The following is a 26796-nucleotide window of genomic DNA, read 5'->3' as shown; positions in this document are numbered from 1 at the left end:
TTCTGTAATTTGAAAGTTTCAGTTGTAGTTTTATGGTGAGCACGTGACCAAAGACCAATTCCTAGTGTATTCTAGATTACATTGCCGCATCTGTCATGGGATTTATCCCACCTGAGCTTGTCTGATATCATCAGGATGGATTAACAGCTTATCAGAAGCGAACCTCATCTGTCAACAACTTGAGGTGAGATTCAACCTCTCCATCTGGAGGTAGGTAAAGAGATCCTGATCATTGTCAACAGCACTTCTATCTGCATCTAGAGCTTTTCCTGCCTCTTCTGTCTTCACACACATTTAAATTGATCAATAAGAAAATCTGCGGCATTATCCTGAGAAGTTATACTTATACACATACTACGACACAAAATGGTCTAACAGATATTTTGGGGAAGCATTCGCTGTATCCATGGCAAAACAGAAACAAAAATTTTAAAAATTATATACAGAGTTTTGTACTTACAATCAACATTCTTCATATTTTTTTTATTAATATTAATCTGTCGAAAATCTCAAATTGATAAATCATGAACTTTATAAACTGCTAATGTGTGTCAGTAACCATAAACGTGGTGTTTAGAATCTAACATGTCACTCCCCTTCCTTCAATATTCGATGAGTAATATACATGTATGAAGCAGTTTTTAATGATTGAAATTAATCAGAAGTAAATCAACGTCCTGTATTTTTCATTAAAAGCTATCTAATAAGTGAGTGGTTAAATAATGGCATTCAATTTTGATAATCGGTTACCTAGACAATTTCATTAAAGTTAGTATAAATCATATGCAAGCCAAACAATCATTGATTCAAATATTAACAAATTCTTTTAATCACACAGGAACAAATGTCACTCTGGTTGGTTATGAACACATCCTGTCATTACACATTCAGGGATCATCTTCAACTATCACGAAAACCACAAGAAGCTGCTTTAAGAACAGAAAATTAAGTATTAAACCTGACATGTCCAACTGCAGACAACAATCACACATCATAAAACACAACATTGGGGTGGTGTGAGTGTGCATTTGGGTGGGTGTGATGGGAGGGGGTGAGGGGAGGGTGCTGTGGCTGGGAAAACGAGCGTATTATCTCGTATCCCATTCAGGATTAAAACAATCCACACAAAGCTCTCAAACAGATGAGAAGATCCAGACTGATTAAAGAGGATCTGAACAACTTCATCTACAACTTTAACGACAACATTAATGGATTATGTATTAATCTACATCAGTAGCTTCCACTGTACACAGGAATACAAGCTGAGCAAACAAACGGTAGATCACAAGGAATGAATAACAAGTACTGGGGGAACTCAGGGGGATTCACATAGACAGAAGGTACAGTATGCATGCACGCAGGTTGTCAATTAGTTCTCCGAATGTTCAAGAAAGTTAGAACATTCATGAGAATTTTCTGTCTGCATTTGGCATGTTACTAATTACTAATGGTAACATGAAATTGGTTATTTATTCAGTTGATTAATTTCTCACTAATGAACATTATGTTTGATCATTTTGTAATCTAAGTCTGAATTATAATTACTTCACTGACAATTTCTAACTGTTTCTGAGTTACGGATGATAGCTGTGGAAGAGAGAGAGTGGGGTGGGTTTAGCATGGGATGTGGAAGCAGTGCTAATAGTTTACCAAGTAAGTACTGAAGGTTAGGTAGAGGAAAGTGCATAAGTAAACTAGATACCAGTAAGAGAGTATGAAATTAAATCTTCAACTTCAGGCTATTTTGGGGTGACTATATCAATTTACATCACAAAATACAAATGTGTCGTTGTAAACACTTTTTGAAATTTTGAAATTTCAAATCCCCGCTTTTTCTCTTTCTTTTCCAAAATGAATTTACTTAAACACCAAGCACAATTCTAGTTTCAAGCTACAAGCTAATATTGACAGAACCAGGTTTTAATATATCCCGTAGAGCAACATCCTGTGATTGTATGGTAACCTTTTAGCAAGACTATTTGCAAACTGGCGAAACTTTCCACATGACTGTGACACCTTTACGTAGAACAGGAGAAGGTAAACACATTATTGAAAAAGAAATAAAAAAAGGTTTGATGAATGGAGAAAGCCAATGTGCCATAAGTAAACGCAGCAACTACCCTACCCTATCATTGATTTTCTTTGGCACCTCCATGTGTTTAAGTGCTGCTGCATCATGGCAGTCAAATAACCTCATCCTATCCCTCTTGTAGCCACTACAGTGGCATGTATATGTAATACAGTCCTACATTTGTTTACAATCAACATACAATAGGTACCAAGGTCATATTTCAAATACCTGACAGCCTGTGAGATGAATAAACACAGTGCTAAAAGGATCTTTCTTTAGTCACTTTGGCATTCAAATTTTGTTCAGCAGAGGCAATCTATGCTATAAATTAAAGCCTGAAATTGAAGTGGTGGGTGTTGAGCATACACAGCCCAGTGCACTGTAATTATTAAAGGTGTAATCAGAATACCTTAAAGGAGTGCTCAGTTTTGCTTTGTTTATTTTCTTTCTTTCTTTTTCTATGGGGGGGGGGGAGGTTTAGCATTGCATACCTTGCATTGCGTACCTTATAAATAATGTCCCCTCAGAAACTTGATACCTCTGTGTGCTAATGGTAGCAGCTCTAGGAGGACTAACACTAGTTTCTTCCAGTGACTTGGTTGTCGATTGATGTTCTTCTAATACTGTCTATTTATAACTGATGAGCCACAGAAAATGTCTACCACCGTGGTTGTCAACATATTCCATACAATAAACACCAACAAACAATCATATGAGAATCAAAACCCACGGATGTGTCGAAAACATATATAACAATATACAACAATATTTGTAGATCTACAAAATAACAACTCGGTTTTTGTCCTTGAATAGCTCAAATTATGACATGTTTAGTTGTACTTTATTACTATTTTCATTCAAGATGAAAGTAGCCCAGATTATGTCAGGGTATGAGTTTTGCAACCACGAGTCGAAACTAGAAAAGGACGTTTGTCAGTTCATTGACTGCTCTTCAAAATGCAAAACAGATTTTAAGAGAAATGGGAATGATCATATTTGCAGTGCTGTGCTCTTAATTTATTCATAATTGGCAAACCCTGCTGATAATCTCCATTCCAATTTAATGGGTAATATATTTCATATTGCTTCTTCTTCTTTGGAAAAACAGACTTCAATGTCCTGTCAAACAATGAGTTTGAAAACGAACAGTGTTATTCTTCTTGAGAAACAAGTCGGAAAATTTTTACTTGCAGTAAACTACACAGGTTGCTAACAGGTTGTACTTAGATAAGTAACAGTATTTGATTCGCTACTGCAGTGACAAAGTGACCTACTGTTTTTGTAGTCAAAGAAATTATCATTTTTGAAGTACTGTATGTGTAACTGGAAAATGTTTGACAGGTCAAAATGTTCGAATTGTTTACTTTCGGTCTGAATGCAGGGGTTATTCAAAATAAAAGGTTTAATCGCAAAATAGTCTTCCGGACTGGCATCTACTGCACACATTTTGGGTTATTCTGAGGTTATTATGTGTACCTGGTTTTGAGATGATGACCTATGGTACACTCCGATACAGTACTTCACCTTCACGAGTGGCAACAGCGATCTTGTGCTCACCGATCTACATGCCACATACAACATTCAATCAAGATGCACTTCCTGAATTATTATGTTTATGAGCGGGGTTATCTCAAACACACTACAGTCACCATCCATAGATTACCTGCACCTGGGCTAGGAAGGAAAATTTAAGTACCTACACAGCAGGAAGGATTTTCCGCAAACTTTTTCCTTCAGCTTGAAAATGATCATCTGTTACATCGTTGGAGTGTCTCTTTGAATCGATTATGGTTCCACTAATGTTCCATTTTGAACATTTTATAAACAGCAGAGAATCTCAAAGAGAAATGTTTACAGAATGTGACACAAATGATCTATGTTGATTGTCAACTGTGTCTGAGATAGCATGCTGTAAACATGTGATCATCAGGGTTGAAAATGTGAATGACAAAACGGTTGTCATCGGACAAACAAGTTATGTACAACAGTTCTAACAAAACTACCCTCTGATCGGCTTGAGATCAGATGCTACTGCTGCTGCTGCTAAAATAAAGTGATGAATTATGTCACAAGCTCATACAACATCAAATTCAATCTAAACATCCTAACCTGTCCTAGTTGCACATGTTTATTGGAATCTACCAATTTAAAATATTAATGAGAATACCGGATGACTATCTTTTCATTTACAACCATTTCCATCATTTTACACATGTTTGAATCTCAGATTTTGCTGAGCTCCGAACATTAACTTTCCATTAAAATTTAATGTTGTTAAATTTGCTCCCTGACGCAGCTCCCTGTAAATGTCATCACAACAACAATCTCTTTTCTCTCTCTCTTTCATTCTCCATCCTCCTGCATAGAGACCAGAGAAGGCAGAGAAAAAAAATCACAAATTGGTTGTATGGTTCGTTGTTTATCTACTTGAATAGAAAGTGGAAAAAAAAACTATTGGTGAAGCTTTGATACTTTTGGACATATGTAATGATGCTTACCCTTTCAAGGATAAAATAATCAGGAAGATTGGAAGGAGAACAGAACAAAGAGATATGAGAGGTAAAATGTGGCCATGATTCAAGGGCAATGTTATCAATTCTGGCAGTCAAGGACTCATTTTCAACTCTCTTCTTCATAATCAGAAATTCAAGACCAAATTCCCCTGAAGGAAGTCTGCTTCATTTGAAACTCACACACACACACAACCAAAAAAGGGGCAAAAAACTAATGAGTTTCTTTCACAGATAATTTGTTGCTTGTAAACATGTTGGAGGAGTGCCACAGAAAAATGCTGGTTATTTTGTAGAGGATAATTTTTGCTGTAAATTCAATGGTAAGTGATGACACAGATAATGAGATTCAAGTCTACTCAGTGGTTCTTTGTCCTGTGTAGCCATTACTGTAGTTTAGTCCAGTACCAACGACTCCTTCTCCTGCCCATGTGATCTACACTGTACCTGGTCATATAGTATACACCAGTTGCATCACATCATACAGTACCAACATTGTGTCTCTCAAGGTGATTTATTCAAAATTCTTTACAACATTAATCCAGGCTCAAAATATTACGGAAGCATTATTGATTATTGATTTTTTTTCAACTCATAAACCTAATGGAATTGCATCAAGTTCTGAAACATGTAATGGATATCATCACAGGTCTAATTCCAACAGTAAATATGCAGTTACTTACATATTTAATGTGTAACTTTGTAAAACATTCAGTACAGCCTGTGTTATGTCTCCCCATACATTCCTTCACATCTATATTTGGAGTTTTGGAAGGAGCAGCAGCAGTTTACCTTCAATGACTAATCACCAATCTTGCAAACTCAGCACAAAAGAGTTCAATGCCTTAGTAACAATACTAGAGTAGCTTATCTCAACAGACAGTCAGCCAAACTCTCTTTCTCCCAGCTAAGAAGCTTGATGGATCTCAGTTATTGACTGCGAACTTTGGAAAGTTCACTAACATTCTATGCAATGCTTGAAGTGATTTAAACCTTTGTTGATACATATATTGCTATCAGGATAAATAAATGTTGAGAAAGAGACCATGCTGTGTCTGTAATATCTGAAAGTAGGATTTACAATGCTCCCATAACATACAGTATGACAACGCTGATACAGTACACACCCTAACATAGCAGTGTCATGTGCTCTTGTCTACTACTCTGTTCTACCACAGGTAAAATAATTTCCATCAATTTTCTTATGTACAGTATTAATGCAATATTATACGCTGTTGAAACCTAGCATCATTGATCCCATAGGAAGATTGGTATAAAAGAACGATAGATAGAGGTGAGTGTGTAGGGTCATAGGTCAAGTAGCAATGTAGGAGAAGCTGAAGTAGAACAGTATTGTGTCCCAGGGTGGAATGTCCCCTGAATGTTGAACCATCGTCTGTATATCAAACCTACAGTAGCAAGGAACCCTTACTTATCCATGATCCCTGGGCTCCCCTAGTTCCAGGTCAAGGCCTACTATTTAGCCTTCTCCCCACAAGTTAACTAGATCCATTTTCATTCCTCCAACTCTGAATATTTTTTGGGCAAACACAAAAATGTCACAAACTCATCTTGACAACTGATGTAACTTTTAAAGTTGAACTACCCTCATCATATAAAAGCTGCAAAGTTTGATAACTAACTACGACTAGACACTGTAATACATTAACCGACGGGCGGTCCAAATTTTCAATATACATGGCAAGTCCGACTAATCCCATAGCAAAACTTGAAAAATAAAACACTCCTGGCTTGTAAAAACTTGTGTACAACTCTCTATATAGCGCAGCAGTTAACGCTTTAAGATTTATAACTCTGATGTGTGAGTCAACACGATGATTAACCACCTCACGGAAAGCCGCTGTTGAAGAGGGCTCGCCTATTCAGCTTCGAGCATATTTAAGCTTCGTCTGCATCTCATTTGACGGTTTTACCTTTCACTCAAAATTTAGGCCTTCCATCGAACATGAGATGTAACCAGGGTACTGTAATTACATTCACGACGCCTCCCGCAAACATTCGCTAGTCTCCAATTTGCATTTTCTAACTGCATAATACACTCCAAAACTTGAGATCTGAGAGATGTTGTTAATGCAACTAGCATTCAGCTGCCCTTCGGATTTGACAAGGGAGTTCTGTTTTAATGATTGGTTCTTCTTTTTTAGTGTTTTTTTTTTTTTTTTTTTTTTTATTCCCGTCTCCCCCCGTTTTTTTTTTCCCTTCTCCGAGAACTGCAAGGTTTGAGTGAACTGTCAACATCTGGGGCAATAATCCAGTATCTGAAATTAAGCTGCCTTGCGGCATCTCATCTCTCTTTAGGAATCTGTCAGAAGGATATTACATGCTGGCGAGGCAATTTCCTTTCATGCCACATGCTTCATCATTTTAGTTATAGAACATGCACACCGGTAACACATCATGATCCTAAACCCGTACAAAAAAAAAGCAATTAGGGGCAGCAGAATGACATAATGAAATTGCATGCATTTACGTGCATTGCATTATATGCCTTCCTCAGATGACAGGGTACACTTGTACATATGTATTAAAAGTTGAGGAGTTGTATGTAGTATTACTGGTACAGAATATATATATGCATGATCCAACATTAGCTTGATATTAAAGAAATGGAAAAAGTGAGAAGTTATGTTAATGACAGTAGTCGGAGAATTAGGGCCGAGTTACAGTTACAGACTTATGCAGATTTAAGAGAATTTACCATTAATTTATGGTCATCTGGTTATTCTTCCTAGTTTCCTAAAGCTGTAATTATAAAACTTAGTGTGTATCTATGGAGGAGACAGGTGAAGGAGAAATTAAGTAAATTTACTGTTTAAAATCAATAATTTAATATTAACATTAGCTATATCATGTGCATGTGTTGGTATTCTGGCACATTGACAAATATATGGATGGCAGGTTTGACCATCTGCTGTCAAACTGCAAACTAATGGTCCTGTAGCTTATGTTTGGTTGTCAACGACGATATTAAACATACATGTCCAAAGAGAATGAATGGATCTACAACAAAGATGTGTGAGTAATCACTGTACACATATATATAGTACTACTACATACAGTATGTAGTACTTATTTACTGTATGCTCCACTTAACTTGGCATATCATCATGCGATGTCACCTACAATTATAATCTTAACGATCATTACACTGCTTGCATATGAACATTCGTCTACATACGGGTTAAACTTAATAAAAGATTAATCAAGATATTCTCAAACATTTAACATAACTGTTACTAGGTAGTCTGGGTTCTGGGAAGTCTTACATCATGTGATGTGCGGGAAGTCTCAGATACACTTTACTCACGAGTTCCACTGTACGTTCTCTTTGCAAACTAGCTAACAGCCATTCTGCATATCCTGTTGTTTATCTCACTGTTTGGAAGATCATAATTTGAACTATTAGTATTGTGGCCTCAATAACACTGAAGGGAAGGGGGAGTATCATCTGATCTCTACCTCATGAATATGCATGGAGTATACTACTGTAGAGATTATAAAAGATGGCTCGCAGGTGTTTGAAAACAAGTGCACAGTATAACTGAACATTTAGATTACATACATTAGTCAGCATTTCTTGCTGACTCACTTGGCTTCAAATGTGAACAATTATTTTTTCAAAGTATATAGGCTAATAGAAGGAAATGCTATATAGGAAAAGTAGAAGTTCCTTGAAATCAAAAGAGAAAATAGGTGACTGTGGGAGGAGACAAGGTAGAGTAATAACAAAGCAACCTTGGATGTAACAGATATGTAACCCAGAGACACTGTGACTAAAACAATATCACATCACATGCAATGTTAGATACTATTTAGTACTTTATAATCTATTCAACCTTTAACAATGACATTCAAGTCTAAAGAGAGGACTGACATTGCACTAGTTACACGAGTGGCAACTCATCAAAAAGTGAGTGATTTCACTTTCTAATTTTTTGTCATAGGAAACACAGTTTCTGTAATTCTACACTTTGATCAATGGGAAACATCCAAACGGAACATGTACATATATACAAACAATACTGTATGCACTGTACGGTGTACAGTGAGCACAGTGTTACAAGACTGCAAGCATTTTTGAAAATCAGTTTAGTATCAAACTCTCTCTGTGTTAGAGGGTAGGACCTATTCAACGATAGTGTTCAACTGTGAGGTCACATTTTCAGTGACATGCCTGCCTTCATCCATCTGCCCCTCCCCCCCCCCCCCCCACACTTTACCCTCCTCTGATTCATCTATAGTGCAGCTTTATGAAGGAAGTATATCATCAAAATAATCATGAAGCTTACTTTTTTTTCTTTGTGTAGGATTGCCCAGTCTCTACAATATAACTCACATATATAATACACACGAGAGATACAGTAGAAACACACTAATTTGATCATGTGTGAGAACTTGTAGTTATAAATACAATCAGGTTCCTCTTTTGTTCAAAGTGATATTTATTTTTTTCTCTGTAATTTAGCTACATCATAATCAAATTGGATCTAATAGTACCTAAATATCTTGACTTTACACATACCACCAAAATTTGGCTTTTTTCAGGTAGTCCAAAGTGACTTAATAATACTATCATGACAGTATTCTATGTACAGTAATCTATGTGAAACACCCAAAAGAATTCCACACACACAATTGTTAACACAGTCTGAATAAACTTAACTTGCACTAACCATTGTGATAGACAAAATTAACATACAGAGCCTTCAGCAGTTATGACATCAATGGCATGTATGTAACTTTCTTTTATCTTATTTACTAAGCTAAGGGATCACCTTGTCAACTACACATCAAAAACATGTACAGTATGTATACCAGACAGCTCACAGCTCATGACTCATTGCGGATTATGACTGGTGAATTTCGTAATATGATACTTTATTTTAATAATTAACTTGCAGGTACTGAACTTGACACTAACCACAATCTTTGGTTGTGGCTTGAATAATTCCATAAATTTAAAACCCCCCTGCATCTATATATAAGTGTTTAGTTCTTATTGGCTATGACTGGTACATAGTTTTGCCTTAGTTTATTTATAGTGTTACATTTTCGGCTATGGGAGAGAAGAAAAACAACACAGAAATTATTAATAATAATAAGTATTATACAATATAGGAAGGAAGTGCATCAGTTTGTCAAAACATTCAGAGCACTGAGTAAGATAACCGATAACTCAACACATTAGTAGTGTGAGTCAACACTCAACATTACGTGCACCATGTATGTGGCATGCTTTGCCATATATAGTTCTCAGGTGTGTTGTTAATCCTTTCCTGCTTTCATAATTTTTTTTTTCTTTTTTTTTACCTGTCTGTCTTGACATGAAAGTTTTAACTTTGCTAGTATCTGAAGGAAGGTCATGACTTTCTACTTATTTGACAGGATCAAGTTGTCTGGAGAGTATTCATCATCCCTTTTAAGAGATGAATTGTAAAAATGGCTCACAGTAACTTAGATATAACTTCAGAGAGATCAGTTTAATATCTAGATGAAAGAAACCTATGTACCTACAGTACTGTACTGTAGAATCCACATGGGGTTAGTACTACAAGACTGACAAAACTGAGGAAAAGGTCTCATTTTTCAAGTAATTTACAATCCTATCTGTTTGATGATAAGTACTGATGTTATATACAAGTCAATCTACTGAACCATTTGATGAAACCTTAGTTGCTCAGCAACTCAGGAAAATGATATTTAGTTAATTTCAAGTTTATGCATTAAATGTCTTTGTGTTCCAGCCTAAACTTAGTCAGGGAAGTTATAATTTCTTCTGAGGGAGGGGGTGGGGGAGAGAGAGGGGAAAGGGAGACAAAAGGGTGTTACTCTCCTATCACAAGCTATAATTAATCCTACTTTTAATGAAAAAGACAACTTGAGGGCTGCAAGTTGTTTTCAATTTGGAAAGTTCAAACATGCCTGGGACCACTAAACCAACATAATTGAATTATATATACAGAACAGTTCATCTGGTGATCAGTGTATGATCTAATGTAAACACAGAATACAGACTGACTGCTGCCTTGTGCCAATATCTTTTAATAGAACCTGAATATATCGAAGTGACCTCTCCAATAAGTATTGTTGTTACAAGTAACACCTGACTGAGGGGGGGAAAAAGGCCTACCAAATGTTCCTGTTTATGATGCATGTCAAAACACTTCGATTTCCCTTTGTCAAGCCTCAAATGATTTAAAGCCATGGCAGGCAAAGGCAGCCCCAATATGTTGCAAAAAATATTCACAGACCAGCCATGAATTGGTACCAGGGCACAATGTGATGGGATTATTATTACTTCCTTCCTGTTTCCCAAGAGCTTCCAATTGGAGTCTACCAGTCAGTCCACTTGCCTGCAGTAACAACAGTTGCAGGCAGCAACAGACAGGTCTTCTTCTAATTGTGCACAGGAAATCTCCTTTCTCTTCAGAGGCCAAGCAGACTTAGTGAGACATTACTGCCTTTGTGGAAACGACCACTGGGAAAAACAAAGACCTCACAGCAGATGCCCTCCCTAGCAGAACTTCAAAAAGTGTACCATTGATGTGACAACCAAAACCCTTAACACATTGACACGTCATGCAAAGGATCTGTGGCTAGGATTAACCTCAATTTCAAAAATGTTAACACCTTTGTCCCATCTGGTTGTGAATTTGATCACATATATATATGATCATGTTTTTCCCTCAACTGACTATACTGCTTTATTTAACCAAGAAACAAAAATTTGTAAACAAAAGAATTGTAAACAGTTAAGTCCTTGTAAGTAACTTGTACAACAAAACATTTTCATGAAGACATGTCTCCACTACAACTGGTTATGCATCGATCTATATTATGAAGTATTGTATTCTTAGTATCAATATTCAATGGGACTGAAGGGGCATATGAATCATTCCTGTGACCGAACTCTCTCAATTATGTGCAAAATTTGTACAATGTTGAAAAATGTATGACTACTGCAAATTTCTTTATACTAAGATATAAAATTTTGAAATGCTATGTGAATTAGAACATGTAATTGGACAACACAAGACGTTTTGTGTCCTTAAACCTAAAATTTGTCTGAAAATTTTCCACTTTAACAGATCTTGTCTTCAGCTCAAAAACACAAACCAGTAAATGAACTCTCATTGAAAATGCATAAAGGAAAGAAAATTCCCTCCATTTCATCACCAATGGTGGGTCATTGGCTACCTGAATGCATGCTACTTGCTCAATATTAAAAGCTATGATGACAGACAAATAAATGGTAACTTGCTTTTTTTTCACCCTGCTCTTAGCTGATAAGGTGACTGCCACACATCTATAGTGAAAAGCACTGGGGCCTTCATTCAATGCACACTGCATCTGGTTAATGATTGAGCACCTAATCTATATTAAAGGTGCTCACAGAAAACTGTAGACCGCAACAACACGGATCTTGATAACACTTACAACAAAGCCACACCCAACAACACTGACATTTCTAAAGATCTTCATTACCTAGCATTATAAATATGCAAAAACTATTCTTGTTTAGGAAATACTTAAACAAAATTAACAGCTTACTCTTCATCTGTAATAAAATGAACACATAAACACACAATTTCACAATTTGGACATTTGTCAAAAAAACATAACAGCAGCAGCACAATTCCCAACACTAGAATCTGAAACAAAGCAAGCTCTTCAAAAATGCCTTTTGCATAACCAGAAAAAAAAATCCTTAAAATACATTAGCAAACAGTCAAACAAAACCAAGAAGGGACTATCTTTCCCTCTTCAAAAATCTGCAAATTCAACATTTGCAACTTGCAGATGTTGGAAGTAGGTATTTTTAAAGGAGTGAATGGAAACTCTATATGGCCAACATGCCACTTCCTCAATTTCATGAAATTTCATGAAATGCATAGAGAACAGTTCACAATATCTTCTCATATTTTCTGGGAGTAAAAGAGTGGACAACTGGCAGAAAAAGGTCTTGCGTACTGGATGATATCAAGTGAATTGTTTATATAATGACATTTTCTAAACAACGGTTAGTCAAATTCCAAAAAGCATTGTTACAAAAGATTGCATGTAACTCAAGATAGTGCCCAAGATAAATGAAATATTTATCTCTTACAAGTAGTAAATAGTACATAAAACTACTACATGGGGAAAATATATAATTTTCTTTGTTGACATCTGACAAAAATACTACTAAAATGCTCTGCTGATCTATCAGAAAGGTTCAGCTACAAATCTTGGTTTGCCTTGGCCAGGATGAAGTATCATTAACAAAAAACCAATGAAATTACTAAACCTGTACGATTTAACTACTCAAATACTTGGGAAAATGAAATCTTCCATGTGAAAATTGTTCAGCTACATTCTATTCTGTCCACAATCGAAGAAACACTGTATAAAGAGAAGTAAGAAGCTGGCCTAACTGTTTTAGCCAATGTAAATCAGCATGTACAACAGACTTACACAGTTTCAAAATCACCAGAAGGAGTAAGATCACAAAGTCTAAATACAGTTCTCAAATTGTACGAAAAATGAAGGAAATGGACGGTATATAATACATACCTCTGCATTATCACAGGTTAAGACTTTCAGCATTCTATTTCAATATCAACCCTGTAAAACAAATCCCGTAACAATATAAAAATAGTTGTTGAAATTATTCCTAGAGGCTAGACCGTATTTCAAACGGCGGCTTGTGCTATGTCCAAATCAATGACAACGTGCTCCTCCTTCAGTGTGCAATGAGGAGACAACCCTAACTAAAGCTCGCCGCGGTCGCGACTTGCGTGAAACGATCGCAAAATACAGGCCTACTTTTCAGCAAGAAAAGTGACGAATACGGCCGAGAGAAGTAAACAAACATGTAAATACGTTCGTGCTGTACGAGCTCAAACAATTTTGAGCAAATAATTTTGGCTGAATTTGGAGCAATCCTTACCTTTCCGTGGTCTGTCTACCAGCCATTTTCATTTTCTTTCACCGCCATTTTGTAAATCTTTTGAGTGACGTCATTCATGTGTATTATACAGCAACAACGCAATGTACACCTGTACTGTTGTTGTTAATCACCAGAACCTGGGACCGAGATTAGAGACGTTTGACTTATATTTTGCTTCGTTTTGATATATTTTAATGTGAATTTATCATAGATATGTTTATTTCATTTCTTTGTTATATCTTTGCTCAATATTTCTTCTTTATTTGGGTGGATCAGGATAAAAATTACACAACTAATCCCAGGCTTCCAAGTTGCTCATAGTTGTCGTGTAGAGTTTATCGTTGGTCGTTGAAACTGACTTAAATGATGTGTAAAATACGTACGTGCCTAGGAAAATTATGCCTTTCTTGGCAGAGAAGATGCAATTCTACTGGTAATGAAAAGACTGGGACACTTAATGATTTATTTGTGAAAACACAAATGGATTATTTTGTAATGTAAAATTTATACTTTTACGTAACGCTGACCGATGCCCGCGCTAATCTGACGTCATAATATGATGTCATGATCTGCTCATATGGGGATTACCCTTTTTACAAAATTCCCTTGTTACCATGGTAAGTGTGGAGGGACCTGCTCAGAGGCCCAGATAAGCTGGTATTGTCATGCAACGTTACTACTAGCAAGCAGGTTAGAGTCGGACACTGTACTGATACAGAGGCACGGCAACTAGAGCGAGAGACAGCGTTCCAGAAGTATGAAATATCGTAAAAATGAGGCTGACCAAATAGAGGCAATCCAAAATGTCATGTTTTACATGGCACCTGCCGCAAGCGCGGAGGACCGAAAAATGTTATATGATACACAATGTTAATGTAGTCAACATTATTTGCGTTATTTTGTAATACATTCCGCTGAAATTAAGAACTGTAATTTCTCTTTCTGACATGTGTTTTGTGCTGTAAAGTCACTACGAGAGGACAAGAAACATCAACAAGGTCTGTGGCTTCCAGGGCTCCGCCCCTGGACCCATACTAGGGATTTGAAAACCATTCCAGACAAATTTAATTCCACCTCCTCATGTGTTTGTTAGTGCTTTAAACTTGCTAATCGCTGTAGCTTCCCGTGACTTACCCCCCCCCCCACCTCGATAAGCCCACAAGGGCTTTGAAATACATCCATATAAATTTGGAGAATCTAATGGTGCAGCTTCTTGGAACCAATTATAAAACAATTTCCGCTTTTAGTCATAAACGAAAAACGGTAAGGATAATAATCGCTACCGATGTTTTCGTACAAATCTTGTAACTTTCAAGTTTCATGCACAACTGTTGCGGTCATATAGGATAGCACTTATTATCTTATTAGTTGGTTTGTTCCTTTAAATGATACCTGTATTGATGTCACGGGAAAGAGCCTCCACTACCAAGAATAATATCTTTCTAATTACTTACAATGTTATTGATGTCTACTGCTTTTTGGAATTTGTTGTACAGAAGACCCAGTTTACCGTGAAGTATTTTAGATGGTTTTGTGGTTACACCCCTCCTTCTCCCCCCCCCCCCCAAAAAGAAACAAATTAAAGTCACATTTCTAACTTCCCTCGAATAAACGACTTTGAAACTTCTCATTTGTGATGAATTCGAAAGGCCTCATACTCAATTGCGCAGTTTATGGTTCAAGATTCACAGGTCTTTATTTGAAATAACACATGTAGCTTTTTTTTCAAAGTTATTTGTTATTCCTTAGATTCATATAAACATCTGTCAGTCTTGTTGATATTTGACAATATCATGTGTTGAAATTTTGCAGGAAATTATTTTCGAATTCCGCTGTTCTTAAATTTAAAATTTTATGTACAGGCCTATGATATATTATTCAAAGTTCACAGTTACTCTAAGAAATTTGGCAGATCCTTTACTCAGTGTAAGAGGTATTATGTACTGTATTGATTGCACATTGCAATTTAAGACAGTAAAATGACAAATGAGAATAGGCTCTTGATATACTTCCATATCTCTGGATGGTACGATCTTGACGTAATCGATCCTGATTCATGCAATACGATTGGAACCTAATAGAACGTAACTGGAACCTTTAACAAATATCAAGCGATTTCTAATAGCGAACGATTAATAAATCTATCTTGCTTTCTCTTTGCAATACACATACGGTAAACGTATACATATTTCGATAAGTGGGTTTGTTTATATCACTTGACCCGACCCGGAACTAAAAAATCACATAGATAAGCTCTTTTGCCAGCTCAAATAATTTCTCATCATTCGAAATAATGACGCGCCCTCGTACGATGCTTCATTGTGAGGGCGTGATTCTCTTTTGCTCTCTTCTGTGTAAGACAAATTCAGCAATAATTGCATGCTTGTTGTTTCAGCTTCAACTGCATAAATCCCCAACCTTCTATCTTCCAAGGTTGTGAGATTTAGAATCCGAAGCCTCCAGTACAAGGAACATCCTTCAGTGGAAGAATTAACCTACTAGCAGGTCTTTCAACTATTTCTGTAACGTCCTTGTCTTTAGAAAAGTAAGGATACCAAGCTAGAGTAGCATACTCAAGATGACACCTAACCAACTGCTGATAGTTATACCATCAATCTATATAGCAACAGTTTGTTTCCTAAACGTATCTAAAATTTCTCCTAATCATATCAAGAACTCGATTGCCCTTTTTGTCGCAGCTTCACTACACTTTCTGGAAGGTTGGGTGTTGTTGTCAAACACAAAGCACAATGGGTCATTATAAGTAGTTCCAGTGGCGTAGGAAGGTACTTTTGAGTGGGGGGGGGGGCTGAAGACTGATGGCCGGCCTGGGGGAGGGGTCTAAGGGGAGGGGTTCCCCCCTCCCCTTTGGAATTTTTTTGCATTTCCAGGTGGCCTTAGATGCAATTTGGTGCAATATAGCACACTTCAACTCCCACTCCATTTTGTAAAGAATTTTTGCATTTTCACCTGGCCTTAAATGCAATTTGGTGCTCCAAATGAGATTTTTTTCTCATTTGGAAATGAAAAAGGGGTTTTCTGACTTGCGGAGCGGGGGGGGGGGGCGGAATGATACTTCCGCCCCCCCATATTTTTCACTGGGGGGCTGGTGCCCCCAGCCCCCCGGTTCCTACGCCCTTGAGTAGTTCCACTTCTTAATGACCAGTGTTGAATGGTAACCACATCTTAGCTAATTGTTTTTTCTCTGATTATCGGGTATACTGTTCTCATGGGCAAGTTACTCCTTTGCCACGGGGGAAAAACAATGACATACGATTTAACCTTTCCTGCTTTACAATACTTACCATCAAAACAGACATATGTGTAGCCCTTCGGTTAATGTGCTTCAATATGAAGAACGTACATCATTCACTCATGTTACTTGCAAGTATTATATGGTATACAGAGGGGTTTGAAAGCCTTCTGGTGTACGATAAAAACGTTCCCACCGCATTCTTTCCAGTTGTGCTCAGACCCATCCCATTCTGCAGACTCCGTCACAATTACAAATCCATCTTTCTCCCCACCCCAACCACCACCCCCAACCCCCTCCCCTACACACACAATTTGAAACGCAAACATGGTCAGAGTAATATTCAATTGACGAGATATGATAAGTTGTCAATTAAACACTTTGCCGAAAATTGTTCAATTGCTCAGTTAAAGCAACTGAGCAGTCCAACATTTTTCTGATTTAGACGATATATAATCTTGTTATCTAAACAATTTACTGCAAAATGTCAACTTATGGGGCAAAGTTTTTCTTATGTTGATGGCACTATAAGCTTCCGTATGGAAGTGACATTTTTAAGTAAAATACTGAAACGGCTTGCCATAAGAGATAACGTTAACACGTACTGACGCGAACTCACTGTTAATTTCATGCGTTCTTTTGACTAAGAAAAATCAGCCTTAAACTTTGAAAGTATGTACAAAGAAAAGAAGGTATCTTGTTCTGGATTATATTTAGCGATGACAGTGGTGTAGTCTAAAACCAACTAGCCCAATTAGGCATAACTGTTTGGCTGCATTATAATGGGCAGTTTGACTGGGCCTTGTACAGTATGAAGTCTAAAGTGAGGCCTAACATTTTTTTCAGTGTCGCAGAACAGGCCCATGCGCAAACTAGGCCTAGGCTACGGAATATTTGCTTGATTTGTACTGTACAGACATAAGAAAGATCACCATGCCATTAACACATATACTGTATTGATCTGATATATAATTCTGCAGTTATGGACCCTTCCACTACTAACCTTCAATATTGATAATGCTTGTGCCCGATGTCATGACTTTCAAGTATTCGGCCTTGCACTTTGCAGCATATGATGAGCAAGGAAATAGCCTAGGCTTATGTCATGTTACTCACCCAACAGCTGTACGTTCTGTGAAAGCCATAATTAATGCAAAATCTAGAAGGACTGGCCTTACTGTAAAACTTGGTAATTATTTGATTGCGAATGACTGGGTGGCAAGGGTAAAAGTAATAACACCACATTCTTGCTCCATGCATGTTCAAATTTCTATTTATTTTCCATTCTAGAATGATATTTGAAACGGAGAGAGTAAAATGGACTAGTAAGTGTCAAGGGCATTTTCCATTGAGATATTGAATCAGTATGGATTCCTCTGGGTGGGAAAGTCCACCCCATTCAGATCACAAACCAAAAGCATACTCCAAGTATGAAAATGATCCTCGGCACATGGAAAGCATACAGGACAAAGAGAGGGCCAGAGTTGGAAAGAAGGGTCATTTTGTGAGTCCAGACCAGGCATCTTCAAGCAATAGTAGCAGTGACTCAGAAAGCAGAGGAAGACAATTGCCAAAAGCTTATGGGGGAAACTCCAAGAAAGCTGCAAGCAGAAAGCAAACAAAGAAATCAGGAAATCGCCCCAGGTCCCCGGCAGGTTCTGGGAAACGTAGACATTCACCTGTATCGGGAAAAAGAAACAGAAGTGACAGTAGAGAGAGTTCTACCCGAACTGGTCATAAACAATCAAGTGCCTCAGGGTACACACACAGAGGAAGAAGGTCCAATTCTAAATCAAGAACTAGGTCTAGGGAAAGACAGTCTAGGGAAAGACCGTCTAGGGATAGTAAAGATTCCGAAAGATTACCTCACAGAGATGAAAAATCAAGGAAGAGAGCAGATGATGATGATGACAAAAGTGTGAGACACGAAGATTATTCGAATAGGGGTAGAAAAGGAAAAGGCGATAGGAGTAGACCACTAAGGCAAACATCAAAGAGGGCAGAGAAATCACCGGAACGCGAAAGGGGCGTCTCATCACGAAAGGAGGTGAATGACGTTAAAAGCTCTCACAGAGATGGCTCATCAGAGAGAAGAAATAAGGCCAAAATAACAAAAGAAATGGAAAAGGAAAACAGTGGATTCAAGTCGCCACGAAAGAGAGAGGCAAACTTTAGATCGAAGTCACGATCTCCATTAAGAGAGAGCAGCAAAAAGAAAATGTCTAAAAAAGAAAGTCATAAAGGTCCAGTAGAGAAAAGGAGAAAGAAAAGTGACTCAAAGAGTCAAGAGACCAGGAATCCAGATCCTCAAGAAAGAAAACAATCAGTTTCTGACATTGATGACTCTGATTCGGAAAGTAGAAAACGTAAACGAAAGGAGGAATCGAAATCTGTTGAAAGGGACAGTAAAAAACGTAGTAAAAGATCAACATCACATACAGAAAGAAGAGCTTCTGACCGGACAAAAAGCAATTCTAGATCAAGGGAAGGGGACAAAAAGATTTCTGAAGAATCTGACAATGAATATAGTACGGAAGAGCTCAATAAAGGTAAAAAGAGTTCTTCGTCTAGAAAAACATCGGGATCAAGGAAAGATTCTAGATCTAGAATGAATTCTGTTGACAAAGGAACTTCTTCAGGAACCGATTCAGAATATTCAGAACTGGGTAGGAAACAGGTAAAAGAAGAAGCTTCTACCGTTAGAAGTAAAAGGAAAGTTTCGGTTTCTGGATCGGACTCTTATGATTCAGAGGCGAGTGAAAAGAGACAGGAAGATTATTACAGATCTACTAAGAATCATGAAGATAGAGAGAGGGAGGGACAGAAAGATGTCGATAGTTCTAGGGAGAGCAGCAAGCACAAGGAGAAAGCAAGGGAGAAATGGAGAGAAATGGACAGGGAGGATCAGCAAAGCGAAGATAGACAAAGAGGAGAAAGAAAGAGTGGTGATAGGGGTGTAGAGGAAAACAAAAGTAGTAGCAGACATAGAAATGATAACCATAGCGAAGAAAGAGACAGAAAACGTAGCAGAAGTGATGACAGGGACAGCGGAAGAACAGATGGTCGGAAAGAGAGTACCACTAGACAGAGTAATAGAGATGAAGATGAAGACAGACTTGATAGCCAGAGGGTTGATAGCAACCCTAAAAGAAGTAACAGAGATGACAAAAGCCGTAGATCTGTTGAGGATAACCAGAGAGACGGCAGAGCTCGGAAACCAAGCAAAGGTGAAGAGAGAGAAAGACACGATAGCCGGAGCGATAGTTCTTCGAAACGGCAAAGCAAAAGCGACAATACAGCGAGGGTCGGTGGTATCGATAAAAGTGAACAAAAGGTGAGGGGAACCAGGAAAAGGCAATCGTCAGAATCTGTTTCCGGTGACTCGGTTGTCAACGTAAGAGTCAAAATGAGCAATTCTGTCTCTGAATCGGATTCAGACAATCAGGCGAAGGAGAAGAAGAAGAAGAGGAAGAAGAAGGAGGTGGTGGAGGAGGAGAAGGAGGAGAATGAAGGTGGGCGTGACAGCAGGAAGAAGAGGGAACGTAAGAGAAAGAGCAAAGGAGATAAGAAAAAGAAGAAGAAGAAAGAGAAGAGTAAGAATATGCATAAAGATAAGAAAAGGAAGAAAAAAAAGAAAAAGGATAAGAAAGGCAGGGATCGAACAGAGAAGGGCAAAGATCAGGGCTCGACAGGACCGGTTCTCTCGTCTGTGCAGGAAAAGCTCTTAGCTATTGCAGGTGTTGGTAAGAAATTCAGCTGTTTGGTAGCTATTTTGTCATAAAGAGAGTGTGATGTGGCATTAATTCTACTTTTCTCCTTAATAATGGCTGTTAATGCTGTATAATATTTGTGTATAAATACCATGTGGTGGGAGTTGCTTGCAACAGAATTGATGAAAACGATAAGGAAAATAAATTTGACTTAATCCTGATGAGGCAAATGTCTTCACATCAAGCCTTCATAAGATTTGTTGTTTAAATTGAAATTCTTTTATTCCTACTAGTTTCTCCTGGGATTAACTGTAATTAGTTTTCTTCTATGGGTATACAGTTTCTACTAGGTCAAAATCAATGAATTGTTGGACAATCAACAGAGGTCTCTGCACAAAACTTATAGTTACCCTAGAGTTGGGTTTCCAATAATATATAACCATATCTGTTTGAGTTTCTGCTCCCTGATGCTCCCTTGAATTGGTATTTATCATTCTTTCTAAAGGTATTGATAAGCCCAGAGAAAGCCAGGCTCGTATTCTGAAGCCAATGACCAAAGAGGAGTATGAGAAGGAACAGAGCGTCACTAGAAGAGTGTTTGACCAAGAAACTGGAAGAACAAGGTAAGCAGCACCTAACCTCACAACCGAGCCCCCCCCCCCCCCTCTTATGATGGTTGGATGACTTTACTGAGACCTATGCAAAGGTAGGTTGAATTTCTAAACTAAGCCCCATGCACAATGGTTGAATTTCTTTATTGAACCCTGTTCGTGTTGGGTGAATTACCTAACGAAGCCCCACTTGTGAGGGGTAAATTTCTTTACCGAGGGTCTCCCCATGTATCGATCTTCCAAAACATTGATTAGTACTGCCAAGCCGTACCCATTTGGTTTAAACTTTAGCTCATGTACCAATGATACATAAAACAGTTTAATGAATAGATATATAATATATTTATATATTTAAGTTATGAACAATCAGGACAGAGTCAACCATGACAGCTATTATTATGCCCCATTAATGAGTGATTGAGTCATAATTATTTTTATTCTTTCCATTTCATGACATCATTGCAGACTTGTGAAGGGAAGTGGAGAGATTATAGAAGAGATTGTGAGCAGAGACAGACATAAAGCTATCAACAAGGTCAGAGCGATTCTACTTCACATTACTGATTGGAATCATTTTTAATTTTTGGTTCCTTGCTTTAGCAAAAGGAACCTATGCAGTCAGGTTGGCGTGTGTGTGTATGTATGTGTGTGTGTGTGTATGTGTGTGTGTGTGTCTGTGACACTTGCTTGGGTACGCTCTATCTCAATAAGGGAATGTTGGATTGAGGCCAAACTTGGACTATATATCCGCCATATGGAGAAGGTGTGCCCTATTGTTTCTGGTGCCCACAAAGGTCACCAAAGGTCGGTTATGGTCCAAAAACCGAAAATATTAAAACGGCAATAACTCCCAGTGCCAATGTGCGAAAAGGTTGATATTTTGGGACAAGTTGTGAACTGGTTAGGGAAACATTTTCAAACTTAACGGTCATGTGATCCGAGGTCACCAAAGGTCAATTAATGATAAAAAACTAGTATTTTTGCGATAACTTGAGAACGAAATGTCCGTTAGGGTTGGGAGTTGCTTCAGTGTTATCCAATTGTTGACCCGCATCTGGGTGACCCTTGACCTCAATTTGACCTCTGGTGACCTTTACATGTTTTTGGGGATTTTTAAAGTTTCGATGCTATTTTCAGATGTCAAAGGTACCTTCTGATCATAAATGTCAATAGGTTGACCCCGTGTGACCTTTATGTGCGAAGTTACATGGGGTCAAAGTTTTTCGGTCGGAGTTAGGATGGTTGTACAGACTTTTCGTTTTGTTTTTTGGAATCAGGAGATTAAACTACATCTGAAACCAAGGTCAAAAGGTCAAAGGTCACATTAGAAAAAATGTGCTTATTTTGGGAGGGAACGAGCCAAAAAGAAAATGTTTGGTTTTGATGCTAGATTTGGATATCAAAGGTACCTTCCGATCAAAAATGTCAATTGGTTGACACCCGTGTGACCTTCGTGTGCAAAGTTATACGAGGTCAAAGTTAATTTTCAGACATTTAATGCAACAACTCCCAGTTCCAAGGTGTGACATGGTTGATATTTTTGGACAAGTTGCAAATGGTATAGGGGAATATTTTCAAACTTAACGGTCATGTGATCCGAGGTCACCAAAGGTCAATTAATGTCAAAAAACTAGTATTTTGGGGGTAGAAAATGGGCAAAGAAAAAAATGTTTGAATTTTTATAGTTTGATGCTCTAATTTAGGTCTCATCAATCAAAAATGTCAATAAGTTGACCCAAGGTGACCTTTGTATGTTAAGTTATATGAGGTCAAAGTTAATTTTCAGACATTTAGTGTAATAACTCCCAGTGCCAAGGTATTACACAGTTGATATTTGGAGACAAGTTGCAAATGGTATAGGGGAATATTTTCAAACTCAATGGTCATGTGATCCGAGGTCACCAAAGGTCAATTAATGATAAAAAACTAGTATTTTTGCGATAACTTGAGAACAAATTGTCCGTTAGGGTTGGGAGTTGCTTCAATGTAATCCAATTGTCGACCCGCATCTGGGTGACCCTTGACCTCAATTTGACCTCTGGTGACCTTTTTAGTGTTTTGTGGATTTTTACAGTTTCGATGCTATTTTCAGATGTTAAAGGTACCTTCTGATCATAAATGTCAATGGGATGACCCCCGTGTGACCTTCGTGTGCGAAGTTATACGAGGTCAAAGTTAATTTTCAGACATTTAATGCAATAACTCCCAGTTCCAAGGTGTGACAAGGTTGATATTTTTGGAGTAGTTGCAAATGGTATAGGGGAATATTTTCAAACTTAACGGTCATGTGATACAAGGTCACCAAAGGTCAATTAATGATAAAAAACTGGTATTTTTGCGATAACTTGAGAACAAATTGTCCTTTAGAGTTGGGAGTTGCTTCAATGAAATCCAATTGTTGACCTGCATCTGGGTGACCCTTGACCTCAATTTGACCTCTGGTGACCTTTTCGTGTTTTGGGGATTTTTTACAGTTTCGATGCTATTTTCAGATGATAAAGGTACCTTCTGATCATAAATGTCAATAGGTTGACCCCTGTGTGACCTTCGTGTGCGAAGTTATATGAGGTCAAAGTTAATTTTCAGACATTTAATGCAATAACTCCTAGTTCCAAGGTGTGACAAGGTTGATATTTTTGGAGTAGTTGCAAATGGTATAGGGGAATATTTTCAAACTTAACGGTCATGTGATACAAGTTCACCAAAGGTCAATTAATGATAAAAAACTAGTATTTTTGCGACAACTTGAGAACAAATTGTCCGTTAGGGTTGGGAGTTGCTTCAATGTAATCCAATTGTCACCCGCATCTGGGTGACCCTTGACCTCAATTTAACCTCTGGTGACCTTTTCGTGTTTTGTGGATTTTTACAGTTTCGATGCTATTTTCAGATGTTAAAGGTACCTTCTGATCATAAATGTCAATGGGTTGACCCCCATTTGACCTTCGTGTGCGAAGTTATTTGAGGTCAAAGTTAATTTTCACACATTTAATGCAATAACTCCCAGTGCCAAGGTGTGACAAGGTTGATTTTTTCGGACAAGTTGCAAATGGTATAGGGGAATATTTTCAAACTTAATGGTCATGTGATCCAACGTCACCAAAGGTCAGCTAATGTTAAAAAAGTAGTATTATGGGGGGAGAAAATGGGCAAAGAAAAAATGTTTGAAATTTTACAGTCATGCTCTATTTAGGTCTCACCGATCAAAAATGTCAATTGGTTGACCTCCGGGTGACCTTTGTGTGTGAAGTTACGTACAAGTTCAAAGTTAATTTTTTGACATTTAATGCAATTAAATCTCAATGCCAAGGTGTGACATGGTTGATATTTTGGGACAAGTTGTGAATGGGGTGGTGGAACATTTTGAAACTTAAAGGTCATGTCATCTGAGGTCACCATTGTTATCATATCTGTTGACACGCTTGTAGGTCTCTTATATTTCTTACATTTTCGACGCCATATTTAGATCTCAAAAGTGCCTTTTGATAAAAAATCCGATCATATTTTGTGATCACAAAGTGTTGGCTATAGTGTTGGTTACTTTATGGGAACATGTAGGACCACAATTACTTGGACTTTTTCAGCCCAATCTTGCTTCATAATATTATGTGTATTGTCATATACCCCAAGCAAGGAACCACAGTGCCCTTGGGCTCTTGTTTTTTTATTGTTGTATTTCTGTTAATTTTCTGCCTTGTTTAAGGTAAAACTTTGCTTATAAAGATCAAGTCATAAATTTTGTTATCAGAACCTAAAATTTAAATTACTCGTTTCTGTTTGTTTATAACTTCCCAGTCAATTTTGTTGTTGTTTATGTACAACATGTGGACATGTTCCGCCACACAAATAATACACATAACCACTCCCAAAGGTCCACCTGACAAAATAATTTATTCTTAGAGGCTGGTAATACCCAGTATCATCAGAAAACATTTTCATATGTTGCTGCTAAGGAGTGGAATGAGTTATGAATGGAGTGTAAGAATGCCAACTCTTTAAATACCTTGAAACGTTTTTATCCAGGACATAACTACTTTCTTATGCTCTTAATTTCATTTTATTGATTGTTACATTTTATGTCGCTGTCAATATGATTGCATTTTTCCTTTTCATTGCCATCTCTATGTATTCTTTTTATCATTTTTTAATATTTGATTCTACAGTTAGGTTTTGTATTTCAGGGCCTCGGGGAGATTAGATTTACGTTAATTGAGTTTACCCATTAACGTTAATAAAATAAATAAATAAATAAATAAATAAATATATAAATATGTATTCATTTTCTCTCTTTCAGCAAGCAACGAAGGCTGATGGCATGTCCTTCCAGAGCCAGCTTCGCCTGCTATGATCGTCGTCTTTGGTCCTTGGCTATGTAATCCCATCTCCTTATCAGATAAATTTACACCTTGCATTCTTCAGCAAATTGTGTCCTTTAATACGCACCTCTCAGTCAAGTTTTAATATCCAAATTTAGTCATTATTATCAGCGGTTGAAAATTTAAAAGTTTTTGTTTTCAAGTTGAATGGTTGAAACAGAACTCCACTTGTTGCACACTTTTCCAATTTATTTAAGATTTTATGTTTATCATTTTGGTCCTTTGAAAATGCCTTTGGTAGTTTAAATTGGGGAACGAGATTTATGGAGTAATATGGAACTAATATAGCTTATTCTCTGTATAGGCTGACTTAGCTTTATTTCTCACACCTTCCTTCTCAGCAATTAACGTTGCAATTTTCGCTGTAAAATAGTGCTTGTTATTACACATTCCCATAATTCAAGAGTGGCTTCCAAAAGACTTTAGAGGGTAACGGTTGTTGATAAACTAATCTTTTCCTTCTTTTCAGTCCGGTTCAGTTGATCTCGACTGATGACTTGGAATATGACATACTCTAAAGAAGTTTGAATACCATTAATAGATAGATCATATGTTCTGCACTACTTACTTTAGGGTTCAATATAAAGTGGAACTGATTAAACTCTTTAGGCCACATGGTATTGGTTGTTGGCAAATCTTTAACCAGATTCTAGGGGATAAATCTCACAGGGTGATGGGGTTTATTTATGGAGCATACTTCAACATACATTGTTTACTGATAATCCTTTCTGAATATTAATAGTTAAGCACCCAGATATGCTACAAAATGGGTTCCTTAGTTTTCTTGTAGGTGTGAAGAATGGCTTCACCAGATTGTAACAAATTCAACATAAAACATAGCTGTAATCAAGGGTACTACATAAAAGTTAGAGAGGGATTGGACAAGTACCTGATATTTTACATTAGTGGATTGCAAACATTTGAATCCTCATCTCTTTGACCAGCCTTAAAATAAACAGCAGAATAAAAGCTAGATTTAAAAGATAAGAAAATGATGATGTACAGAACACAGCAGCATGATGTAAATATATGAACAAGAAAACTAAACAGCAAGCGAAATGAAACCAATTTTCCATTTAAATATCATGTATTTTTAAACTTTTTATGATGGAGTGTTTTTTTGTTACAACCTTTTTCTGATCAACTTTTGGTACATAACTTCACACTGAGTAGTTCTCTGGAGAACATGACACCTTAAAAAAGCTTTGTGAGTTGAATTTCTATACTTTTGCACATCGCTAACATGATCAATCGACAATAATTTCAAACAATGAGGTTAAATGATGAACACTTGGAGAAATTGTTCTTGTAATTA

At 37.3% G+C, this 26796-nt stretch overlaps 2 protein-coding genes across 14 annotated transcripts in view; one reads left to right on the top strand and one right to left on the bottom strand.

Moving 5' to 3' along the window:
• LOC139981406 (uncharacterized) overlaps positions 1-13982 on the bottom strand; it is an 86109-nt gene extending 72127 nt beyond the window's left edge. For 2 of the 10 annotated variants that reach the window (XR_011797835.1, XM_071993769.1), the window contains exon 1: positions 13532-13977. Coding sequence is in view for 9 of the 10 variants with exons in the window: in XM_071993769.1 (XP_071849870.1) it covers positions 13532-13563 (32 nt within the window). In the remaining variant the exon portion in view is untranslated. Of the gene's footprint in view, positions 1-13155; positions 13481-13531 lie in introns of those variants that run through there. The other 8 variants (XM_071993778.1, XM_071993775.1, XM_071993774.1 and 5 more) reach the window with 7 other exon arrangements.
• A 3386-nt stretch (positions 13983-17368) lies between these two features.
• LOC139981447 (uncharacterized) lies at positions 17369-26574 on the top strand. 4 transcript variants are annotated; one of them, XM_071993840.1, is made up of 6 exons: positions 17369-17456; positions 18075-20527; positions 21000-21117; positions 21571-21640; positions 25400-25477; positions 25951-26574. In XM_071993840.1, the coding sequence occupies exons 2-5, from the start codon at positions 18151-18153 to the stop codon at positions 25451-25453; spliced, it is 2619 nt and encodes an 872-aa protein (XP_071849941.1). In that variant the 5' UTR covers positions 17369-17456; positions 18075-18150; the 3' UTR covers positions 25454-25477; positions 25951-26574. The 4 variants fall into 4 exon arrangements, with proteins under 4 accessions (XP_071849941.1, XP_071849937.1, XP_071849939.1 ...); XM_071993836.1 differs by lacking the exon at positions 25951-26574 and having other exon boundaries at positions 25400-25903; XM_071993838.1 differs by lacking the exon at positions 25951-26574 and having other exon boundaries at positions 17370-17476; positions 25400-25903.
• Positions 26575-26796: the final 222 nt, after the last annotated feature.

This window comes from Apostichopus japonicus, chromosome 15 (assembly GCF_037975245.1).
Source record: "Apostichopus japonicus isolate 1M-3 chromosome 15, ASM3797524v1, whole genome shotgun sequence".
NCBI lineage: Eukaryota > Metazoa > Echinodermata > Holothuroidea > Aspidochirotida > Stichopodidae > Apostichopus > Apostichopus japonicus.
Note: the sequence above shows the minus strand (reverse complement) of the source record. Positions and strands in the feature narration are given on the sequence as shown.